Source organism: Cervus canadensis, chromosome 11, assembly GCF_019320065.1.
Source record: "Cervus canadensis isolate Bull #8, Minnesota chromosome 11, ASM1932006v1, whole genome shotgun sequence".
NCBI lineage: Eukaryota > Metazoa > Chordata > Mammalia > Artiodactyla > Cervidae > Cervus > Cervus canadensis.
Window position 1 is genome coordinate 68,398,862 of NC_057396.1, and position 25,084 is coordinate 68,423,945.

Below are 25,084 nucleotides of genomic sequence, written 5' to 3' on the forward strand. Positions count from 1 at the left end.
AGGGTGATGGGGCTTCGCTGTCAGGTCATGGAGTGGCAAGTAACCACATGGCTGCTAATGTTTGGGTCGCTAGAGGGGGAAGAAGCTGTAGACCTCATCGTTCAAAATACAGGCTCTAACTGCATTTCCCTCTTTTCGGTACCTGTGTTTCCATTTCTAGAGCTTTAGTTTTCTCAGAGAATCAATCTCCCTTCTGTGGCTTGGGTAAGGAAGAAGAGTAGTTTTCTGGTTGAGTGGGCAGGTGATGGGAACGCTTATGCCCCGAGTCTGTCACTGCTCCTTACACATACTTTAACTATGTTCACCCTCCCCCTCTTACCTCATGAGGTCCCAGCAAGCACAATCCCTGGGCCATCGTGTAGCTAACAGCTGGGACTTGCTTGCCCTGTTGCCCCGCCACCCCTTTTATAGCACTTGGGTTGCAACTCTCACCCTCTGCCCTGTCACCACTTCTCCAGCCCTTTTCAGTCTTTTCAGAAGCATGTTGATGCTGCTCATCAGCTGCTGTCTCTGTTCCCATTTCATTGTCTGGGTAGATTTATATTTTATATTTATTAATTGCCGTTTTAGTGGGTTTGGGGAGGGAATGGAGATAAATGCATGTGTTTAAATCTGTCATGTTTAACTAGACATCTCCTCTTAGCTGCAGAAATTCTCTGCTCCTTTTTTTAAGGGTATCAGGGCCAAGCTCAGTTAAAGAACATCAGTGCAGGTTTTGAGGTGGGGAAGACTTTGGACAGTTGCCTCTTGGATTGGTCCTAGTAAGAGCGATCGAGTCTCCCTCGTTCAGGTTTATTGGTGACGCTGAGAAAGAGATCAGCACCATTGTTACTAGATCCTTCTCTGACCCGCATGAATCTGTTCTCTTGCAGAAGTGGGGCAGTGTGAGCAACCCTCTCTTCCTCCCCCTCATCCCCCCGCAATCTCAAGGTTTCACGGCCATCGTCCTCACCTACGACCGAGTGGAGAGCCTCTTCCGGGTCATCACTGAAGTGTCCAAGGTGCCCAGCCTCTCCAAGTTACTGGTCGTCTGGAACAATCAGAATAAAAACCCTCCTGAAGGTAAGAAGAGTGGCGAGACGGCGTGTCTGGAAAGGCCCGGTTTGGACGTTCGTGTTCATCTCAATGGGATCAAGTTTTTTTGGATAGACAAATGATTTGCACCCTTTGTCTTAAATGAACTTTCCTGCTTTGTCAACAGCAACGCCATTCCTGAGGCAGCGTGACCCTGGTTTTCTCAGTCATCTTGTTCTTGTTCTAGGGTGGCCCGTTTAAGCCCACGGCATGCTCTGTAGCCGCAAGTGTTTGAGGGCTTAGGAATCAATAGGATCAAAGGCCATCAGCCTTGGGAAAACAGATCTTAGCTTCCCTCAGCCCTCTCAGCTGATTTGTTTACATGAAAAGTCAGTTTAAAAGGCATTAGTTTTCTCCTTCCTTATCTCGGCTCTGATACCGTGCTCTTCTTCAAAAAGGACAGCCTCACCTCTGATGGGCAAAGTCAGCAAAGCGCGCCCTCCCAGGCTTGAATCAGCTCCTTAAAGTGAGCCCTCGCTGGAAGTTCCCACCAGCTCATCCTTAATCACTCTGTCCCTCGCCTTGGCCAGCCCTATAATCTGCTGACTGGCAGCTCGGGGTGAGCCTGTTTGATTCATTGGATTTGTTTTTAATTCAAGATGCATAATGTACGTTCCACCTGCATTTCGTTTCTCATTCAGTCCGTCTATTATGGATCCTAATCCCAGAGACTTCAAAGCCCCTGCCCTTTATAGCCTATTAAAGCCAGGAAGTTTCTGATGGATTAGAGCAAGGAATGAGTTTGAAGTTTGTAATGTGCACCACTATCACCGATAAGGTCTAGTTTATTGCCTGACAGTAGTATCTGCACTTTTTATGGCTGTTCCCGTTTAATTGGTTATCCTGAAGTCGGGATAGTCAACCTTGGAAACCCCAGCAGTAGATCCATAGTCTAGGCTGGGAGAAGAATGTACTTCTGTCTGTGAGGCAAATCAGGATTTAAATGCCCTCTTGAGACTTTAAAAATTTTTTCCTTGGTGGGACTTTTGTTCTCTGCATCAATACTTGCTTTTTAGATTCAGGGAGCCACAGTTTAGTAAACAAAGTAGCTATTTTACATGAAAGCCCATAGTATGCCCTGAAGCTCACTGTGTTTATTATTGTTGTTATTATTATCATGCTTTTGTGCCGACATTCTTGGATTTTTGTTTTGTTTGTTTGACTCTCAATAAGGGGGACAGAAAGGGGTAGAAGAAAAAAGAGGATGTTGGCATCTTCTCAGAGGGAGAGAGGACGAGACTGACGGGAAGGGGAAGGAGGAGGAGGCTGAGGGGACTGAAAGGGACAGCAGGGAGGGTCATCAGAAGCCCAGGTCCACCCAGAGTGAGGTGGATCGGAGGCACTGCATTGCTGATCCGTGTCTTCATTCATAAAGGGATGGGTTGTATTTCAGAAGGAAGGCTGCGTGTCCCTTGTTGGAGCTGGGACAGCTGTGTGTCATATCTGCAGTCTCCCCCCTGCACGCCAAGGCCACCAGCTTCCAGAGCAGGAGCCTCCCGGCTGCGCCCCACCCACCAGACAGGCAGTGCTGGTGCTAAATGCAGAGGAGACTTCTCCTTAGAAACCCGGGTTAGCCACTTTGGGCATAAGGTGACTTATTTAATGTGGCTTTGAGACACTTCTTTAGGGCCAGTATCACTGCAAACTGTGAGAAAAGAGAAATCGTTTTCTTCCTTCTTGGTCTAAGGTGCTTGCCTACATTGCTGTCACTAAAAGCAATAGGACAAACGTAGGTTCTGGAGTTGGGTGTTCAGTTTTAATTTTTGGTACATGCTACCAAAGTGTAGTGCTGAATGTCATGACCAAGAGTGTAGTTTATTTTTGAAATATTTTGGCTCTAGAGAGGAAAGAGAACCCTCAGCTGATGAGACCCAAACTTTGACACATTCAGGGGCTGGACCAGCTTTTTTTCTAACAGTGGTTTTTAGGTCAGGGCTCTGGCTCTGGCGTTGTGGTTGTTTGGGAGAGAACATGAACCATGTTTAATCTTCTGTAGGGTGTTTGTTCAGTTGGTAAATGGGGCTGTCAGCTCTGGCCCTCTTGCCAGCAAAGGCATCTGATTTTTCATGTACGGCATTAGTAACATATATATTTTTTAAAAGACAAGTCCAAGGCTTTGAAATATTAGAGGCAAAAGTGATGTTTTTCGCTTTCTCTACATTTACTAAAATAAATATTGTGGTTAACATGTCTGCTGCTGGGAGGATTAGTGTAGGCAGAAATCCCTCCCCTCCAGTTTTTTTTTTTTTTCACTCTCCCAACCAAATAGTATTTTCTTTTTGGTTACATTTAAGTCTAAATTGCTGGGTTTGAAGTTTAAGTAAATACTTAGACTAGGCAATAGAAATTTCCAGTGAGCTTTCGTCACGTTGGTTTTGAGCTCTGTCAGACGAAAAGGCAAGCCACTGCCCTCCTCCGACCCCAGCTTTTCAGTTTCCCGGCTTGATGGATGTGGAGGTTGTTAGGCTTGGCCCCTGGCCTCAGCCTGAAGGAAGCTGTTCCATCGTACATTTCAGATAGGTTTAATTCAGCCTTCTGTTTTAACTGATTTCAGTTTTTAAATTTAAATTGATCTCAGGGAACTCCCCTGTGGCCACCCAGCTTCGGATTGCTACTTCCACAGTTCTTAATAGGCAGGATGGGATTGGCTGAGCATTTCAGAGTGGTCCGTCAGGATGGAGGCAATCGAGAAGCAGAATCAGGAGCGCCCTTCCTTCAAGCTGAATTCTGGGACTGTGGGGAGTGAGGATCTAGGGACCTTCTGTTCCCCAGGCTGGTTGAGGACTTCTGGAGGAAGCCTGAGATTTGTACAGAGATAACCGGATGGTTGATTTTGTGCATCTGTGGTTGTGTGTGACAGTGATCCCCAGGATGGACTTGGGGTCATCGTCAGACAATCTGAACGTTTCGTAGTACCTTTGCCAAGTTGGAGAGTTCTCCTTGCTCACATGGTTTCTGGCATCCAACGTGGAGAAAACTGTTAATCAATACACATTTTAAAAAAATCCTTAGCACAAGGAGTTCTTTTTCTCCTTCAAGTTGGACTAAAGCTCAAAACTGTAAAGTTATCAGGTCAGTTGGCTCAGCTGTTTGTTTTTCATAAGCTTGGCAATGTTTTTGAGAAATCTTATTTTTCAGACTACTTTGTGTGAATGGAAGGTGACATTTCTGTTTGGCCAGCTACAGATTTGCAGGATGAGACACAAGCCACAATTCATGCAGCTCCATTTATAATTTAAAGGAGTAAGGAAAAAGACCCCATTTGGGCCAAGCGGTGGTGTGAGGACCCGCAGGTCTCTGCTGTGGTACTGTCTCCTCCTGCACCCTAGGGAGCCACCCCACATTCTTCTGTCTGCACCTCTCCAAAATGTCAGAGGCAAAGTGAGGTTTGTGAGACTTCACAAGAACCCATTTGTGAAGATGCCTGGGTAAGGAAGATCTCCTGCAGGAAGAAAATATCAACCTAGTCCCACATTCTTTCCTGAAAAATCTCATGGACAGAGGAGCCTGGCGGGCTACAGTCCAAAGGACTGCAAAGAGTCGGACACGACTGAACCGCTACGCACAGCAGTGAAAATGAGAATGATACAGTGTTGTTATAACATGTATTATGTACCTTTTATATCCAAGGAATGGGAACTGTGCTAAGTGCTTTACACGTATTATCTCCAGTGCTTATAACAAACCTGTGAAGACGCTGATGTTATCCCCATTTACAAAAGTGAAACTCAGATTAACTGAGTAATTTCCCCTAGGGCTTCCTGGTGGCTCAAACAGTAAAGAATCCACCTGCAATGCAAAGACCCAGGCTCAATCTCTGGGTTCAGAAGATCCCCTGGAGAAGTGCATGGCAACCGACTCCAGTAGTCTTGCCTAGAGAATTCCATGGACAGAGGAGCCTGGTGGTCTACAGCCCATAGCGTCACATGGAGTTGGACACGACTCAATGACTAACACACACACATCAGAGATCTGCAGAAATGAACACAGGTCTCTCTGGATCCAAAGCTCATGCTCTGTGCCCTGAGCCCCACTGTATCTATTCGGATTGCTGTTTAGCAGCAAGGAAATCATGCTTTGTCAGATCTCTGATTTGAGATTATGCAGATCAACCAGGTTCTTATCAGGGGCTCGAAGAGAGGCAGAAAAATAAACCTTATTCTTTTGAAAATATTAATGGAAAGAAAAATACAAGTCTTCTGTTCTTTCTCACCTATGTTTTTCTTTCCTACCTTGTATTCCTGTCCTATTTTTTTTTTTTCAAACTGTATCGAAATCCTATATCAGAATTATCTGCTTTAAGGCAGGGAGTAATTATAATGCTTCTTTGGCTAGCCACCTTCTTGTTCCCATGTTCCACAGAAGGGATACAAAAGCCCAAGAAAGTTGGGTCCCCTCCTTAGAGGCCTGTTCTATTTGAAACTGTGAAAACAAGAAACTGGGAGTTCTACTTGGAGTCCTTCCTTGTGGTCACGATGGTTCATAGGGAGCTGGACCGTTGAGATGGAGACTTCTTTTACCAAAGCTGCCTTTGACTCTCCAGGTTCAGCTCAGAACAGGAAAAGGTAATCACCTTTCCAAGAAAGCCACAATTCATTCAACATTTCCATCTGTGCCCATTTGGCTGTCCTCACTTGCTAAAACTTCCCTATCAAAGACCTTATCGAGGAAGGTTGTTTACAGACGTTGTCTTGAGTAATTTTCTGGCTACACATAGGCAAAGAATTGGAAAACTCTCTGTTGAACGTGTTGTGCACACTCGCTGGGTGAGAGTCCCTCTCATCCAGGGTAGAGGAACGTCTACACGTCTTGCAAGCAGCTAACCTATTTTCTAGCCTCTTTCTGTATTGCAGAAAGAGGGGCTGTTTGTTGCCTTGTGAAATTTCCTTGGCAAGAGTTCCATGTTTCTTTGTTCCATTGGCAAGTTAGGTTTTTTCAGTTCTAGAGGATGAATGGCAGGGTTTCTGTTGGGCTCGAAGTGGACTTTGAAGATAAAAGCTGAGGACATACCACTAGATTGTCAGAGTAATGTATGAGATCTAACATGTGCCACTTTGCCACCACTCCTTAGGGTTCAAAAACATCCTTGGTCTGTAAATAGGCACAGACTTGCAAGGGAAAGCACAGCTCACATTCGGTGGGAGTCTGCCACATGCTGGGCACTGCGCTGCTGAACGCGTTCCTGTTCCTCCTCACGCCTTGCCACAGGTGGAGATGGTGTTACTGTCCCATCTTCATAGTCAGAGAAACAGGTACAAAGTCACTGATTTGTTCAAGATCACATGGCTGATAAGGAATGCAGGCACCTGAGATTTGAAGCTCTTTCCAAAGACTGATCTCTCTGTGAAATGTTACTGTCCATACAGTCCTCACAGGTATCTTGTTTGGTCCCTGAAGTTAATACATTTCAAGTAGAAGGGCACATAGTGTTGCTGAAGGCATTTCATTTCATTAGAGCATTCTTACCTATTTTGATTCTGAATCAGTTTCCCTGTAACTTTCACCCAGGCATTGGTCATGGTTCTAGCTTCAGAAGCCATAGAGAACAATTCCCCTTTTCATCTGACAACCCTTCTGATAGCCCTAGTGTGTTAGTCAAGATCCAGGTGGGAGACAGAAACCACACAGCACCTTGAACAGGAAACGTTCAAGTATTAACTCGGAACTGTTAACTAGGACTAGGAGATTGGTGACTTAAGGGTGAAAAGAGCTCCCAGGATTATAGGAAATCATCTTGGGGATTGAGAGCACCTCCCCAGGCTTGGTCTAGGATTCAGACCCACTGCATGGTGAGGCTGCTCAGGTGCCACAGGCTAAGACTAGCAAACAGGAAACCAGCAGCCCCTTTGGATACCCATGGAATTCAACAGGAGGCCACCCGGGGGTGTTATTGGACTCAGTGGGGTACTGGCGAGGGCTTCAGTTCACTCGGAACCACCTGAGGGCAGAACCTCAGCTGAGTTGCTGCTGAAGGTATCACAGAACTTGCCAGGAAACTGCCTGCAGAGGAGCTGCCAGACTCCTTAGGGAGCCTGTTGGGGTGTCTGTAGAACCTGCTAGGAATCCTCCCTTGGGGGTGCCACTTAACGTGCTGGAGAGGGGTGCTGCTGCCTGCCTGCTGCTCAGGTACCAAAGGAGCAATTAAAAAGGCACCCCTGAACCAGGAAGCAAAGCCCCTTACTTCCCAGCGTCCCTCCAGCGCCCTTTACTAATAAGGCTTAATGTCGTGTCAGTGGGCAAAGGGGAAATGGTGATGGGGTCGGCTGCCATATCACCCACAGGGCAGTGAAGGGTGAATTTGAAGCTGAGACGCAGTGCGTGACAACTGGCATACTCAGTTTAAAGAGATCCTGGATTCAGGTACCTGTACTATCCTCGTCAGCTCCTCATGTCTCCCAGTTTGTTGGTACTTCTGTTGTAAGCGTTTGTGTGCTGGTCGCTCAGTTGTGTCTGACTCTTTGCAACCCCACAGACTAGTCCTCCAGGCTCCTCTGTCCATGGAATTCCCCAGGCAAGAATGCCGGAGTGGGTTGCCATTCCCTTCTCCGGGGAATCTTCCCGATCCAGGGATTGAACCCTGGTGTCCTGCATTGCAGGCAGATTCTTTATCATCTGAGCCATGCTGGACAGCTCTATTGCAGTACCCAAATCTAAACACAAGGTCTCCTACAGAGGTTCTCAAAGTGCAGTCCAGGAACTGCTGAGCATCCCTGAGGTCCTTTCACAGGGCTGGTGAGGTTGAAATTCTTTCTGTGAGAATGCTGAGTCACCCTGCTTTCCCACGCTTATATTTTTCACATGTGCATAGTGGGGTTTTCCAGGGCCTGCCCGACATGGGATGACATCACCACTCTACTGGCTGATGGAGTGTGTGCTCGTGTGTCCTGGGGTTTTAGAGTTTCCTTGGTTTTCATTCAGAATATAATAAATTGTGTGTGTGTGTGTGTCCCACATAAATAAAATCTCTTTGGGGATCTCAACAGTTTTTAAGGGCACAAAGGAATCCCGACACCAAAAAATTTGAGAACCACTGATCTAAAGATAACCACTGATCTAGTTAGAGCTATAACTTCCTTCACTTTTAGGTATTACAATTTATTCATGTTTTCTAAGGATTTGGATTTATGACAGGGATTTCTTTTATTTAACTGGAAGAGCGAACGGGAAGCAGAGAAGAATAAGGATGATTGTTTTTGTTCCAGATCCAGAGAAACATGACATTTTCAAGCTGCAATAAATGGTGCAGGTCCTATTTGGTCTTTGATGCTAAACAGACTTAGATTCAAATACCAGCTGTATCATTTAGCCCTAACCCCAGCTGATGTACTTAACCTCTCTGAGCTTTGTGAATCCTACTTTGTAAATAATTTCTGCTCCATAGAGTTGTCAGGAGGATGAATGACAGTGCAGCTATAAAATAAAGTATCTGGCATATACTGGTTGCTTAATGAAGGTTCCCTCCTGTCTCTCCACTTATTCTTACCCTGAGAAGGGACCTGCCTAAGAACCCCATGGGTAATGCAGAACTCAGGTCTCCAGTCTCTTAGTCCTGTGCCTATCCATTTATTCTGAAGATATTTTTTGATTATGTCATTCTGGACCAGGTTGATCATTGATTAAAAGGCACTGACCCATTGGATCATTTCCTTGGCCTCCAGTCCTTTCCCAAGCATGCTTTTTTTGGAGTTGAACACATTTTTAGGCCCTAAGCTTTTTCAGGCTCTGAAAGTGTTAGTCGCTCAGTTGTGTCTGACTTTTTGTGACCCCATGGTCTATAGCCTGTTAGGCTCCTTTGTCCATGGAATTCTCCAGTCAAGAATACTGGAATGGGTAGCCATTCCCTTCTCCAGGGGATCTTTCCGACCCAGGGATTGAACCTGGGTCTCCTGCATTGCAGGAAAACTCTTGACAATCTGAGCCACCAGGTGTTTTAGGCTCTCGGCTTACTTAGAACTTAAGGAATATCTTCTTCATATATATATGTGTGTGTGTGTGTATATACATATATATAAAGGAATATCTTCCTTTATTACAGGGCCTCTCACTTTCACAGGCCTCTTCCAAGAACCTAGGAGCACCCCAACACTGTTTTACCTGGACATATTGTAAATTATGCAGAAGTAAGATATTTTATCTGATGTCTCTTAGGGCAAGCTTTTTTCCTCCTGATTTTCCCTCTGTCACACTTCTCCTTCTCTATGGTGACTTTGGAGTGGCCACAGGCATTTTGGGGCTTCAATTCTCACAAAGCTAGACTATCCCACAATTATGTGTTGGGCTTCTGGAAGCAATATGATACCTTTTCTATTCTCATCTGACAAATGTTGCGTGAAGAACAAACTGCCCTCTGTAAAGAACCCTGAGGTCTGTGGACATGGGTCCTGTACCAAAGAAGTGTTAATTTCATGCTGTGCTAAATGCAGCACTTTAAAATGAGGAACCTGAGGTTGAATTGCTTCAAAGCAGAATGGGAAAAATGGAAGGCGAGGCACACGTTCGTGTGCCTTCAGCATACCAGAAAACCCCTTGTAATCAGACCTGGAAATTTGATATTTACTCTGTAAATTGGTCATGATGAGAAACCAAACCCAGTGAGTCAGAAGAGGGTGGCTGTTGAGGGGTGAGGTGCTAAGTTAGAAAAGCTGAACTCCTTCAGGGCCATGGTTTTGTGAGGGTAGCTTTGGCAGCCTTGGGAGCCGTTGGTGATGGAGATGGGCACTCTCATTTTCTTTCAGCATGTACGTTTCCCAGAGGGGCTGCAGGCAAGTTTGGGGCTGGGTATACATACCTGGAAGGATTATGCAGAGGCAGTCAGGTGGTCGAGTCCTGGTGTTCAAACCTTGGACCTGAGAAGGAGGCAGGCAGAGCCCATGCCTCCTCCTGGCCTGTCCCTGTGACCTTCATCAAGTCATTTGGCCCCCCTCTACCTCTCAGTTGTGAGTTGGAGTCTGTTTGTGGATTCTGGTTAGGACAACATTAAGCATCAGTAGTGTTGTAAGGATATAGAGAGAAGAGAGATATTTATAATATATATTCATCTTTAAGAATGTCCTCCTATAGTTGTGCACATGGTTTTTTTTTTTCCATAATCTTATTTATTTATTTTTGGCTGTGCTGGGTCTCCATTGCTGTACGGCCTTTTTCTCCAGTTGTGGAGAGCGGGGGCTCCTCTCTAGCTGCAGTGCGAGGGCTTCTCCTTCCAGCGGCTTCTCTTGTTTACGCGCGTGGGCCCTAGGGCACACAGGAGTTCAGTAGTTGCAGCACATGGGCTCAGTAGTTGGGGCTCCTGGGCTCTAGAGCCCCAGCTCAGTAGTTGTGGCACATGGGCTTAGTTGCTCTGTGGCCTGTGAGATCTTCCTGGATCAGGGACTGAACCCACATCTCCTGCGTTGGCAGGCTGATTCTTGACCACTGAGCCACCAGGGAAGCCCCGTACCTGTGGATTTCATGAGAGTCACAGCTTTGAGTTGATTCTTCTGTCTTATTTGTGAGACACGGCTTTCACCAGTTTATCTTTTCAAAGAAGTTAGAAGAGTCATAAATACCTTGTTTTGTTTTTTTCCTTTTTACAGATTCTCTGTGGCCCAAAATCCGGGTTCCATTAAAAGTTGTGAGAACGGCTGAAAACAAGTTGAGTAACCGCTTCTTCCCTTACGATGAAATCGAGACAGAGGCCGTCCTGGCTATTGATGATGATATCATCATGCTGACCTCTGATGAGCTGCAGTTCGGTTATGAGGTAAGGAGGTCTCAAACAGTACATTTACATATTTAATATTTATTGCCCATTATTGCTTGTCTTTCCTAATACAGAGGGTTATATTTCATTCTCTGTCTTTCCTAATACAGAGGGTTATATTTCATTCTCTGAAGTTGTGATTTCTAGTAGCACCCAAAAACTGCTTGGGAGTGTGGGTCACAAAGCTGTTCTTTAGAGCTTTGGGGAAACCCTATTCCAAAATGACAATTGTGCTGTCTGCCAATTTGGGGAACTCCCAAGGGGAGTCCCAGGGGGCGTTTTCAAAAGAGCATCTATGAGATTTAACAAGCCCCCTTTACTGATGTCTCCATGAAGAGCACTGCGCAGACTCAAGCAGCTGGGCACAGCCACAATAAAAACATCAGTAAGTGAAGAAGCTGGCGACACTGACAAACAGAAAGCAGACCCCATTGATGGCTTGCTTTCTGAGTTTTAAGTGCAGAGGCCGGCTGCCTGTCTTTGGGGAGAAGCATTCTCTATCACCGTTCATTCAGTGAGGCTGATGGATTAGGCTGGGTTCAAGGGTTAAGTATGGAGACCAGTAAAGGTCTCCCCAGGGGAAAGTGCCAGAGCCGAGGCCTGGTGAAAAGCACTAGGAATTGATGCGTCCTGTCAGGGAGGATGTCCGCGAGATGCCTGATGGCGACAGGCAGAGGCCTGCGGCTGCAGGGGCGAATTGGTGGTATCAGACCCAAGCAAAACAGAGGGTGCACATCAATTAGCCACAGCCAGCACAAGGGAAAGTGGGGGAATTTATCCCCAATAGTCATCCTGCTTTGGGGAGAGAGGTAACGATCTTTAGTTGACTCAGGATCTATTAAATTTGAGGTTCTAAGAAATCATGAAACTTTATTTAATGAAGCCATATTTGGTACATGTGTTTGTTATAGAAATTTATTTTCTAAGCCTTAAAAGTGGATTTTTTTTTCTTATTTTTTAAATCATCAAAGTAAGATAACACATTTACAGGAGACTTGGAAAATACAGAGCAAAGTTACATATAGTTCCACTATATATTACAGTTCTTTTTTTAAAGTAGGTAAATTAAGATTTTTAGTTGGAGTTTCAATATCAGACTTTCAAAAATTAATAGAATGAATATACAGAAAAGTAGGAAGATATAATAGACCTAAAAGGCACCATCAACCAGTTCAACATAATTAAGATTCATACAACTTTCACACAATAATAGGATACAAATTCTGTTCAAGTTCCCGTACACAGTAAACTAGGAGACATTGGAATATAGCCAGGGACATAAAACAAGGTGCAAAAATCTCATGGTCTAAAGGTATTGAAATCATAGAGTCTATTCTCTTACCACTGTGGAGTTATGTTAGAAACCATATTTTTAAAGATATGAAAGTAACTCACCTATTTTCCAGTGCAGTATGACATTTACCAAGAGATATCTTTGATTTAGCTATTAAAAGCTTCAATAAAGTTAGAAGACTGAAAAACAACACAGTTATTGCAGAGAAGAAAGTATTTAAGAAATTAATATCAAAGATACTTTAGAAAACCTCATGTATTTGGAAATTCAATGTCCACTAAAAGTGGATTTTAAAGGGAAGAAATAGGAATCCCCCTGTGACCACCAGCACCAAAAATTAAAAGCTCATATTCCCCCAGGTGTAATCCTATGGACTGTAGCTTACGAGGCTCCTATGTCCATGGAATTTTCCAGGCAAGAGTACTGGAATGGGTGGCCATTTCCATCTCCAGGGGATCTTCCTGACTCGGGGAGCAAACCCAGGTCTCCCACATTGCAGGCAAACGCTTTACCCTCTGAGCCACCAGGGAAGCCCTTTTTATATATAGACATAAATAATTTAACATACATGGAAATATATATAAATAATTACATATAATGCATATTATATATAAATAACTATATATCAGTTCAGTCGCTCAGTCGTGTCTGACTCTTTGTGACCCCATGGATTGCAGCACGCCAGGCCTCCCTGTCCATCACCAACTTCCAGAGTCCACCAAAACCCATGTCCATTGAGTTGGTGATGCCATCCAACCATCTCATCCTCTGTCGTCCCCTTCTCCTCCCACCCTCAATCTTTCCCAGCGTCAGAGTCTTTTCCAATGAGTCAGCTCTTCACATCAGGTGGCCAAAGTATTGGAGTTTCAGCTTCAACATCAGTCCTTCCAATGAACATCCAGGACTGATCTCCTTTAGGATGGACTGGTTGGATCTCCTTGCAGTCAAAGGGACTCTCAAAAGTCTTCTCCAACACCACAGTTCAAAAGCGTCAATTCTTTGGCACTCAGCTTTCTTTATAGTCTAACTCTCACATCCATACATGACTATTATAGAAAAACCATAGCTTTGACTAGATGGACCTTTGTTGGCACAGTAATGTCTCTGCTTTTTAATATGCTGTCTAGGTTGGTCATAACTTTTCTTCCAAGGAGCAAGCGTCTTTTAATTTCAGGGCTGCAGTTACCATCTACAGTGATTTTGGAGCCCAAAACAATAATGTCTGCCAGTGTTTCCACATCTATTTGCCATGAAGTGATGGGACCAGATGCCATGATCTTTTTTTTCTGAATGTTGAGCTTTAAGCTCAACGTTTTATAATTATATATAATGTATATTATATATAAAATATATTTATATATCCATTGAGTATAAAAGAAATTGCTGTGAAATAGGCTGATATGTGAATACTCTGGTCGGTATCATTACTGGCCAGTGAAAGGCATGAAAATAGCTAGTAAAACATAGACTCAGTTTCCTGAGTTTATTTCCATTCATAGAGATGTGTTTCCTATCATCACACCTAGGGTGTTGGGTGATTTTTCATACACTATCATTCCCTTTTTTTAAAAAAAAACAACAAATTACTTATTTCTCTAGCCAACTCATGGCAAAAAGACCTGTTTTTTTTCCTGCCAATGTTTTCTCTCTCTATTGCACATAATGGCTTCAAACTGTATCCATGTGTTTGTTTTTGTGGTAAAAGGAAGGTAGGAAATGGGACCATTTCAAATGAGGAAAGGTAACCAAGATGGACAGAGTGCTGCCTCTGATATTTTCAGTTGGTCTGAATGAAGTCTGATAAAAGAAAGGTACCCTGGATGAATTCCTTTCAACCATGGCTTAAAATCTTGGGATCTCAGGAATATTGCAGCCTGAAATCTCTTTCAACCTTTAGTTCATTTAGAGCGACAAAAAATTTATTGATGAGAGGAAGTGCAAAACCCAGAGGGACTGAGCTTGAATCTTCATCTCTTTCCCCTGATGCCCTGTGTTTACTCCACGTTACCTCTGAAGAAGTCAGTTGTGTATCAAGAGGTAGGGGCAGGGACACCCTTCATCTCTAGTAATGGGGGTCGTCTCCAGATGCTAAGAAAGGAATAACTTCCCTAACTACCATCTCTGTGTTGCTTACTGTGTTCCTACCAATTTGCCGGGTGTTTACATACATCAGTGGAGATCAGTCCTGGATGTTCATTGGAAGGACTGATGTTGAAGCTGAAACTCCAATACTTTGGCCATCTGATGAGAATAGCTGACTGATTTGAAAAGACCCTGATGCTAGGAAAGATTGAGGGTGGGAGGAGAAGGGGACGACAGAGGATGAGATGGTTGGATGGCCTCACTGATTGAATGGACAGGGGTTTGGGTAAACTCCGGGAGTTGGTGATGGTCAGGGAGGCCTGGCGTGCTGTGGTTCATGGGGTCGCAAGGGGTCAGCTGTGACTGAGTGACTCAACTGAACTGAACTGAATGATCTTTTCCCAAACCTCTTAGGCAGTTATTGGGTTTTGTTGTTTTTTTTCCTTTCTTTACTGAGACTAAGCAAGATTAGATGACTTGCCTACAGTCACACAGCTAAATAAGTGGAAAAGTTTGGATCTGAATCCAAGTTTGGGTGACATTATATTGTCTTCCTTGAGGATTTTACCATGTCAGAGACTACTGGTCCTCAAAAGTAGTCCTCAGAACCATCTGTCACTTGTCCATCACTAGATTACCTTGGTACTAAGGAAAACAGATTTATTTCTCAGGCATCCCTACCACTGGTGCTTTAGGTTGCTGTTGTGAAGTTATCTCTTGCATAGTAATTGACACTGTGAAAAAAGTTAGTACTGGACCCAAGTTTCTATTCTGTCACCATGGATGATTTATGTAATCTCTCTGGGCTGTAGTTTATTCTTGCACAGAATGGTGCTGACTTTGTCTGCTTCACTGGGTTGTCATGTACGTTAGATAAGATTGTGTAGCGCTTAGTAAGTGCACGTTCTGGCTGGTGGGCCGTGTGCTCTGCTCTTTGTGAGATGCTCCATCAGCTGTTCCACCACGACTTCTGCCGTCCTTCTCACAACCCAGTGATTCATAGGGAGGGCTTGTGGTTGTTTTCATCATCCAGAAGGGGCAGTTCTCTTCTGGGGAGGGTACCCAGTTTTGTGTTGAATCAGAAGACAGAAGAGGATGGTACTTCTAAATCCTGTTTTTAATGCCAAAGCCTGGGATTATTTTCATGCAGACTTGATGGATTAAGAGAATAAACAAATCAGTTAATAAAAATTTATGTCCCAGGGGGTTATGTTGGAGCCCAGAACTACTTCTTTGTCACAGTTATCACTGTGTGTTAGGATTATATCTATCTTGTTGACTGTTTTTCATCCTTCAGCACTCAGATCAAAAGAAGCTTTCAGAAAGTCTCCAGACTAGAGCACTCAACCTCTTTGTAAGCAAATAATTGTGAAGTGTGTTGTTTAGTGTCTGCTTTTCTTCTAGAATGTAAGCCCCATAGAGACAGAAATATGGCTGTCTTATTCATTGCTGTATCCTCTGTGCCTAACCCAGCTCAAGCCATTCAGCAGTTAGTAATATTTGATAAATGAACAAATTTACATTACCAGCATGCACATGAAAGATAGGAGACAGATTATTCTGGCCTGCATGCCTTTCCTCTTTACTGTGATCCATAACCTAGATGCAACCATTTTAGAAAACAGTTTGGAGTTTGAAATGTTGAATATAAATCTACCATGTGACCCCACCATTCTTCCCACAGAGATTTACCCTAGAGAAATGAGAGCATATGTATACATAAATACTTGTATGCTAATGTAAGTTTTAGTGTTTGTACTTGCAGTGTGTGTTTCTAAAAGCCAAAAACCGGAGGAAAAAAAAAATCTTATCAGAAGTTGAATGAATAAACTGATTGTGGTGTATCCATACAGTAGAGTACTACTTAGGAATAAGTAGATGAGCTATTGATACGTACAACATAGATGTATTTAAAAATAATTATGCTGAGTGAATGAAGCAAGGTGAAAAAGAGAACATATTTTATGATTTCATTTATAGGAAACACAAACTAAATCTTCAGTGATTGAAAGATCAGTGACTGCCTGGAGAAGGGTAGGGCAAGTCAATTTGAAAAATTTAGTAAAATGTGTGCCCCATCGGTTCAATGAAAGCTATAAAACATTGCTCAAAGAAATTGAATGGCTTCATAAATGGAAAGATGTATCATACATCTGAATCTGAAGATTCACTATTATTAAGGGGTAAGTTCTTCCCAAACTGATTTATAGATTCAAAGCAAGCACAGTCAAAATCCCAGAAGGCTTTTTTAAAAATTGAAATTGATAGCAGTTCTAAAATTGAAATGGAAACACAATAGACCTGAAAAAGCCAAAGCAGTTTTAAGAAAGAAGGACAAAATTGTAAGACTGCCTTATTTTAAGCGTAAAAAGCTAACGTAATCAAGACTCTGTGGTATTGGTGTAAACCTAGACGTGTAGATCAATGAAACAGAATATAAAGAGTCTAGAAATAGACTACATGTGTGGTCAATCAGTTTTCAGCAAAAGACCCAAGTCAATTCAGTAGAGGTGGAATAGGCTTTTCACTAAATAGTGCTGGAGCAATTTGATATCCATATGTCAGTTCAGAATAGATCTTGTCCTAAATGCAAGAACTAAAATTATAAAAACTTCTTCAAGGTAACAGTGAAAAAGATTCTAGTGTGCCTGAGCTAAGCAATGATTTTTTTTTTTTTTAGGTAAGAGACAAACAGCATAATTTAGAAAAGAAATCATATTGGATTTCATCAAAATTAGCAACACTTAAAAAGACACTTCTAAGAAAATAAAAAGGCAATTTATAGACTGGGGAAAATATTTTCAGTATATATAAAGAACTATTCACACCTCTATCATGAGAAAACAAGTCAATTAAAAATGCGCAAAAGATTTGAGCAGTTACTTCATAAAAGAAAATATAGAGGTATAAACTAACATACGGAAAAACTCTCCACCTCATAGTCATTAGGGCAATTCTGCAGTAAAAGTACAATGAGTTAACACTATATACCCACTACTGTGACTAAATAAAATTGAAAATACTGACAGTGGCACATGTTGGTTAGACTGTGGAGCAACTTAGAGCTCTCATACATTGTTGGCAAAAATGTGAAATGGTACAACCAGTTTGGAAAAATGTTTGGCAGATTCCCATAAAGTTAGAAAAAATGTTGCACTCTTCTATGACCAGATTCCAAAAGAAATTCATAGCCTCACTCATAATATAGAAAATCTAGATACATCAACTTGCAAATGGAGAAACAATATGGAATACCTATGCTGTGAAATATCATTCAGCAATAAAAAGAAATAAACTACTGATATATCCAACAACATGGATAAATCTCAGAATTGTTATACTGAGAGAATGAAGCCATGTGCAAAAGACTACTTACTGACATGTTCTGTGCATAAAATTCTAGAGTTGGAAAAACTGTGTTGCCAGGAGTGAGGGTGGACCTGACAGCAAAAGAGCAGAAGGAACTTTTCACATGATGGAAATGTTCTATTATGATTGTGATGATGGTTATATGACTATGTACTTTTATCAACACAGACTTTGAACTGGTGATTTTATTGTAAGTAAATTATTTTCCAAACCTGAAGAAAAATTGTGGGATGCAGCTAAAGCAGTTCTTAGGGAAAATTTATAACAAGTAAATGCATATAATAGGAAAGAAAAGGTTAAAAGCAGTTACCTAAAGTTTGTTCTATTTTAAGGAGCTAGAAAAAGAAGAGTAAGTTAAACTCAGAGCAAGTAGAAGAATAAAGATAAATGCTAATAAAAATCAATGAACTAGAAAACAGAACAACAGAAAATTAATAGACCCCCAAATTTACTTTTTGAAAAAATTAACAAAATTGATAAATCCCTAGCCAAACCACTCAAAACAAAGGAACACAACTTGTCATTATCAGGAATGAAAAGGAATTAAGGAAGGGTTGTCATTATAGATCCTACAGGCTTTTAAAGAATATTATAACAAAGAAGGGCTTCCCTGGTGGCTCAGATGGTTAAGAATCTGCCTGCAACACAGGAGACCTGGGTTCAATGCCTGGGTGGAGAAAATTGCCTGGAAAAGGAAATGGCTACCCACTCCAGTATTCTTGCCTGGAGAATTCTGAAAGATGACCACCAGAAAACTAGAGCTCATCAATGAATTTGGTAAAGTTGCAAGATACAAAACTAATACACAGAAATCTCTTGAATTCCTATGCACTAACAACAGAAGATCAGAAAGAGAAATTAAGGAAACAATCCCATTTACCATCACATCAAAAAGAATAAAATACCTCAGAATAAACCTACCAAAGGAGGTGAAAGACCTGTACTTAGAAAACAATAAGATACTCTTGAAAGAAATCAAAGATGACACCAACAGATGGAGAGAGATACCATGTTCTTGGATTGGAAGAAGAATATTATGAAAATGTCTGTACTACTGAAAGCAGTCAACAGAGTCAGTGCAATCCCTATCAAATTGCTAGTAGTATTTTTTACAGAATTAGAACAAAAATTTTTACAATTTGTATGGAAACACAAAAGATCCCAAATAGCCAAAGCAATTTTAAGGAAGACGAATGGGGCTGGAAGAATCAAGCTCCCTGACATCAGACTATACTACAAAGAGATGGTCATCAAAACAATATGGTACTGGCACAAAAACAAATATGGATCAGTTGAGCAGAATAGAAAGTCCAGAGATAATCCATGTACCTATGGTCACCTAATCTATGACAAAGGAGGCAAAATATACAATGGAGAAAAGACAATCTCTTCAATAAGTAGTGCTGGGAAAACTGGACTGCTACATATAAAAGATTGAAATTAGAACATTCCCTAACACCATACACAAAAATAAGCTCAAAATGGATTAAAGACCTCAATTTAAGACTGGATACTACAAAACTCTTAGAGGAAAATACAGGCAGAACTCCCTCTGACATAAATTGCTGCAAGATCTTTTTCAATCCACTGCCTCGAGTAATGAAAATAAAAATAAACAAATTGGACTTAATTAAACTTAAAAGCTTTTGCACAGCAAAGGAAACCATAAACAAAACAAAAAGACAATCCACAGAATGAGAGAAAATGTTTGCAAACAAAGTGACCAACAAGGGATTAATCTCCAGAATATACAAATAGCTCATGCATTTCAATGTCAAAAAAACAAACAACTCAATCAAAAAAGTGGGCAGAAGATCTAAGCAGACATTTCTCCAGAGAAGATATACAGATGATCAAGAGGCACATAAAAACATACTCAACGTAACTAAGTAATCCAAACATCACTAGAGAAATCCAAATCAAAACTACGATGAGGTATCACTTCACATTGGTCAGAATGGCCATCATGAAAAAAATCAGCAAACAATAAGTGCTGGGGAAGGTGTGGAGAAAGGGAAACCTCCTACACTGTTCGTGGGAATGTAAATTGGTATAACCATTATGGAGAACAGTATAGAGGTTCCTTAAAAAACTAAAAATAGAGCTACCCATGATTCAGCAATCCTACTCCTGGGCGTGTCTGGAGAAAAACATGATCTGAAAGGATCCCTGCACCCCGGCATTCATTGCAGCACTGTTTACAACAGCCAAGACATGGAAGCAACCTGAATGTCCATCGTCGGAGGAGCGGATAAAGATGTGGAGATATATATATATATACATTTTCACATATTTATGTGGAGGCAGAGGATGGGATGGTTAGATAGCATCACAGACTCAATGGCCATGAGTTTGAGTGAACTCTGGGAGATAGTGGAGGACAGAGGAGCCTGGTGTGCTACAGTCCCTGGGGTCTCCAAGAGTTGGACACAACTCAGTGACTAAACAGCAGAGTATCACCGAGTTAGGAGTCACACTAATAAGACATGTAGTTCATATTAGTGCTGTTCTCCCCATACCGTGCCACCTGCAAAGATTTCATTGTGTAACTGTTCCATTTTTGCCTCTGTGCCACTCAAACCCATTTGTTTGAAACCTCTTTTTGGTGAAGGTAAAAACACCTGAACATTTTGTTTCATATTCTGATATTCACAAATAATCCATATAGTCAGGAAAACAGACTCTCTACTAATGGTTTCAATAGAATGGATTTACCATATGAAAATTTCTAATACAAGGTGTTAGAGAGCTGAGAGGACAAAAAGCGAATACTGAGAAGTACAAAGGGTTAGCAATTCTAGAGTGCATCCACCACCCCTAGGATGGGAGAAGTGAAGGAAGAGAGGGAGGAGGTTGGGGTTGTTAGAACCTGGAAGCAAGGAAGGGACACCCCATCCCACTCCCTGCCCCCCAGGGCTGGGCCTTAGACCTCTGAGGGGGGTGGGGCCACTGGCTGCTACTGCTGGTAATTCCAACGGGTCAAGATGAATTTGGTTCTGCCAGAAGAGGTTAGAACCACCTGCCAACTCGGGTGAAATGCCACACTGTCCGGGAAAAGCAGGCAAAACAGAAGTCATTTCCTTCTCCTTTTCTCCAGTTTTCTAACTTCTGTCTGGTGCCCCTACTGACAGAACCTACCAGGAAGCCACCTAGCAAAGGTGAGATGTTTGCTGAGTCTCAGCCCCCGCATCACAAGGCGGAATTTAGGATCTAGGAGCTGCAAGTCCACCACCCCTTTGGCTACTCCACAGCCCCCATACACACCTTTCTACGCATATTGGTACTTCCATGCAGCAGCGACTTTATTCTTCCACTGAGAAGATGTAACTATCCTTTATGCAGAGAAAGGCCTCATGTTCCCTCCCCAGAAGGGGAGAAAACGAAGTCCCATTGGGCATAATTATCAATGTCTGTGTAATTATGAATTCCTTCTCTAATTTAGTCACAGGTCTCCTTAATATTTTATAACTTAATGAATGAATTCCAGACTTCCAATGCTGGACAAGATTGAGCAAGCACATCCCACCCTGTTTCTGGAAAAGAAAGACAGACTGGTTAGGATCCTCAGGACTTAAGAGATATTCCAGCAGTTCCCCTGGATTTTTTTTCCCCTTCCTTTCTTCCTCCATCTCTCCCTCCCTCTCATATACCCTAGCCTCAGAGCTAGAGATGGCCATGCCACAGGGACAGATAACACACTAAACTAACATGCAGACAGCCATCCCCCACTTTCTCTTGTAAGGGCTGGGAAGAAGGCAGACATGCAGATGGAACCTTTCTGACCATACCCACTTTACGCCAGGCAGATGCCACCAAAGAAGCCATATGTACCCCTGCAGCTAGATGCTGTGATTATGAAGATTGTCCACAAGAGCCCTGCTGTCCATCCCCATCCTGCACTAACAGGAGACAGGAGCAGAGACGGCACTCCTGCCCTGCCCCCTGTCCACTCTGGGGACTGTGGAGTGGAGCCCACCTGACCATCCATGTCCTCCACGAAGCAAATGTCAGTGAAGAGGCAGCTGCAGAGTCTGTTGGAGGGGTGCGGAATCCAGTCCACCATCCCCAGCCTGCACCAGAGAAGTAGACAGCAAGAGACAGCATCTCATCCCTTCCCAGCTAGAGTGGAGGGAAGGTTGTGTTAGGGAGGGATTCTTTAAATCTGTGTGTGAAGTTCTGAGCACACTCGTGCCCCTCTCCCTTCAAAGCAGCCCACGCATGAAACACTAGAACCAACACAACAAAAGCTATGAGAAATAAACTATGGTGTAGAATACTGCCCAGGTTCCAGATTGGCCTCTGAGTCGGGCAGACCAGAATAGCCCCAATATAGTCTTTGAAAATTAAATTGCTATTCAGCCCACAGCCCATAGAAGTGGATCAGGACATGCATTCTGAACCTAAACTCCGTGCTAAAATTGAACATGTACAAGGCAGCAGCAATGCATAGTGACACTCAACATGTTCAGGAAAAAATCCAACATTACTCTCCATACCAAGAACCAGGGAAATTGCAACCTTAGTGAGAAAAGATAATCAGCAGTTGCCAACACCAAAATGACACAGATGTTGGAATTCTTGACCAGGATATTAAAACCGCTGCTTTAAAAAAAAATCCTCTAATAAGCAATTATGAGCACTGTTAAGTGGAAAAATAGAAAGTTTCCACTTTCAGCAAAGAAACAGAAGATATAAAGAAAAACCAGATGGTAATTTCAGTACTGAAAATTTCAGTAACCAAAATTTAAAACTTAATGGGCTCAATCAATGAATGAAAATAACAGGAAAGAATTGGTGAACTTGAAGATGAAACAATACGAAGTATCCAGTCTAAATAGCACAGAGAAAATAGATTGGGGGGAAAAAAAACAGACACTTAGGGACTGGTCGGACAATCACAAAACATATAACATTCATGTCATCAGAGTCCCAGTAGAGGAGAAAAAATGTGGGGCAGAAAAAATATTTGGTGAAATAATGGCTGAAAGCTTACAAAATTTGTCTGTAAGGTCATTAAATTTAGAGACTCAAGAAGCTGAGGAAACCACAAACATCCAAAGAATAAGTTGTATAAAGTATGTACTTTGTATATAAAGTCTATAGATTTTGAAATGATGTGTTCTTTTTCATTCTTGATAATTTTCATTTTCTTTCCTTTTCTTGATCAGCCTTGGTAAAGGAATGTCAATGTCGTATTCTTTGCATAGAATCAACTTTTGATTTTGTTATACACTTTTCTTTAGTGTTTGTTTTATGTTTATTAACTGTCCTTTTCTTGATTAATCTCTTCCTCAGTTTCACGAGTTTAAGTTGCTGTTACTTTTCTAACCTTTTGACTTGATAGTTTAGATTAGTGATCTCAGTATTCATTTTTCTAATATATGCATTTCAAGCTGTAAATGTCTCCTTAATTAGTGCTTTAGGTACCATTCCAAGTTTTGACTTGTTCGATTTTTATTACCAAGTTTAAAATATTTTCTAATTTCTATTGTAATATCTCCTTTGACCCATAAAAGCGTTAATATATTGCATACTTTTGTCAGTTTTTAAAGTTATCTTTTTCTTATTGATTTCTGATTTGGTTTCACTGTGGTCAGAAAATGTACTGCATATGATTTCATTGTTTTGAAATTTATTGAGACTCTATGGCTCAGTAAGAGGTCTGTTTTGGTAAATGTTCTGTAGGCCCGTTAAAAGAGTAGACATTCTGCAGCAGAAGATTTAATGACCTTAGGAGGTCGATTAGGTAAGGTTAGGTACATTGGCACCTTTAATATAATCAAAATTTTTTATTTGATTATTTTTTATTCTTCTGTAGAATCTGCAACTTAGTTTCTTCTGATTTGGTTTGGTTTTGTGTGTGTGTATGTGTGTGTAGCCTTTAGCATATCTGTAGTAGTTAAAATCACAATCCTCTTTTAAATAAAAAATGGTTTAAGCAGTACTTAATATGTGGGCATCAAAGAGAAACCATGCAGCAGACCTTTCTTACTGTGACTCCAGAGACAGAGGCGTCTCCTATTTGGAAATTTTTCCGAAAGGGGCAGCCAGTGGTCCTCCAGCATCCAAGGTGGTTTTACTAGTCCTGCCTGGAGCCAAAAAATAGACCAAATGACTTCCCCCAGTCCCTCAGCTGTAATGAATCTAAGGGATCAGAAGTCAGGCAAATGTGTAAGGTGGGGTTTCTTATGAAATAATATCCAACGGCTATGCGTAGGAAGTGTCAGACTCCCTGTGAGGATCCAGGGGTATTTGGAGGTGATGCCAGCAGCGCGTGAGGAGTGGAAGGGAGAACCGGCCACTGCCTTAGTGGAGGAGAGTGGTGACCAGGGCCTGTTTGGATCATGATTCTGCTGTCCCTCTTGAGACCTAATATGCAGGCTCAGGCCCCAGAGTCTCTCACCGATCAGAGGGCAGCCTCACAAACAAGCATGTCTCACCAACCAGAGGGCATTTTAAAGCAGAGCTGGTATTGGAGGGTTGGAAGCATCACTCCACAGAGATGGTTTTAAAGCACCAGGCTCCACGGTTGCTTAAGGGGCTTGGAGCAGAGGCTGAAGGCAGCTCGGTGATGGCACACTCCCTGCCTGAGCTATGAGAAAGGAAGGCGGCCCCATGCAGGGATGAAAGAGCAGTGATGGGGGATGATCTCTGCTACCTGGGCTGTTAGCTTGAAACCAGTTGTGACCTCTGGAATCCCTTTCCCGGAGGCAGTTGTTGGAGCCACAGCAGTGCTCAGCCAGCCTCTGCGAAACCGTAGCTCACGAGGGGAACGTTGAGGCTGTCCTGGGATCCGCCAGCAAGGCTGCCGCACCATCCTGGTTCAGAGAGGAACCGACCCTCCCTGCGCCGGGTACCATTCATAGCACCCCAGGCAGAGGGCTCTCTGTCTTGGTGTTGGAATGGGAAGGGAACCTTGGAGACCATTCTGTTACTTCATGCTTTATTGCTGAGAAAACTGAGGTGTGAAGAGGTGAAGTTACTTCTCTAAGATGTTTAAAAGTATGTTGAATATAACCCTTTAAGGGACACTCTAGCAAGTTCTTGGGACTGAAAGGCCAGACCCTGTAAGAAAGGCTTTTTTTTTTTTTTCCTTCCAATGTCTGTGACTTGAGCACACAGACATTTGGATTCAAGACCTAATCCCTGGGTATCATTATTTATTTAATTGGAAGAAAACACAGGGGTCATTTGCCTGTTTAAATGGGTGGTATTCCCTGCTGGAAGGCAAAGAGCTTTGGGAAATGTTACATTCTCTCGCCAGCCCCGAAATCAGGAGCAAAAGAGTGATCTTCTCTGGCCCTGCATGTTTCTGACTTGTTTGACAAGCTCTAGTGAGCTACCAGATGTGGAAATTCTTTTCAGCCTGGGATAATTTATTTATCTGTTTATGTATTTTACCAGGAAAGTATCTATTGAGTTCTTGATACTCATTTGCAAGGAGCTCCTGGGGGAACAGTAGCAGTGTATAGTGTTACTCGAATGTTTGATTTTTCCCCCACCAACACGTCCGTCTGCTTTTATTT

General features: G+C 42.4%; 1 protein-coding gene across 4 annotated transcripts in view; it reads left to right on the forward strand.

Annotated features, from left to right (window-relative positions):
- The window catches only part of EXT2 (exostosin glycosyltransferase 2), a 139,048-nt gene that overhangs the window by 87,580 nt on the left and 26,384 nt on the right, over nucleotides 1-25,084 (forward strand). For all 4 annotated transcript variants that reach the window (XM_043480711.1, XM_043480712.1, XM_043480713.1 and 1 more), the window contains exons 9-10: nucleotides 873-1,062; nucleotides 10,647-10,813. In XM_043480711.1, the coding sequence (XP_043336646.1) occupies nucleotides 873-1,062; nucleotides 10,647-10,813 (357 nt within the window). The remainder of the gene's footprint in view (nucleotides 1-872; nucleotides 1,063-10,646; nucleotides 10,814-25,084) is intronic.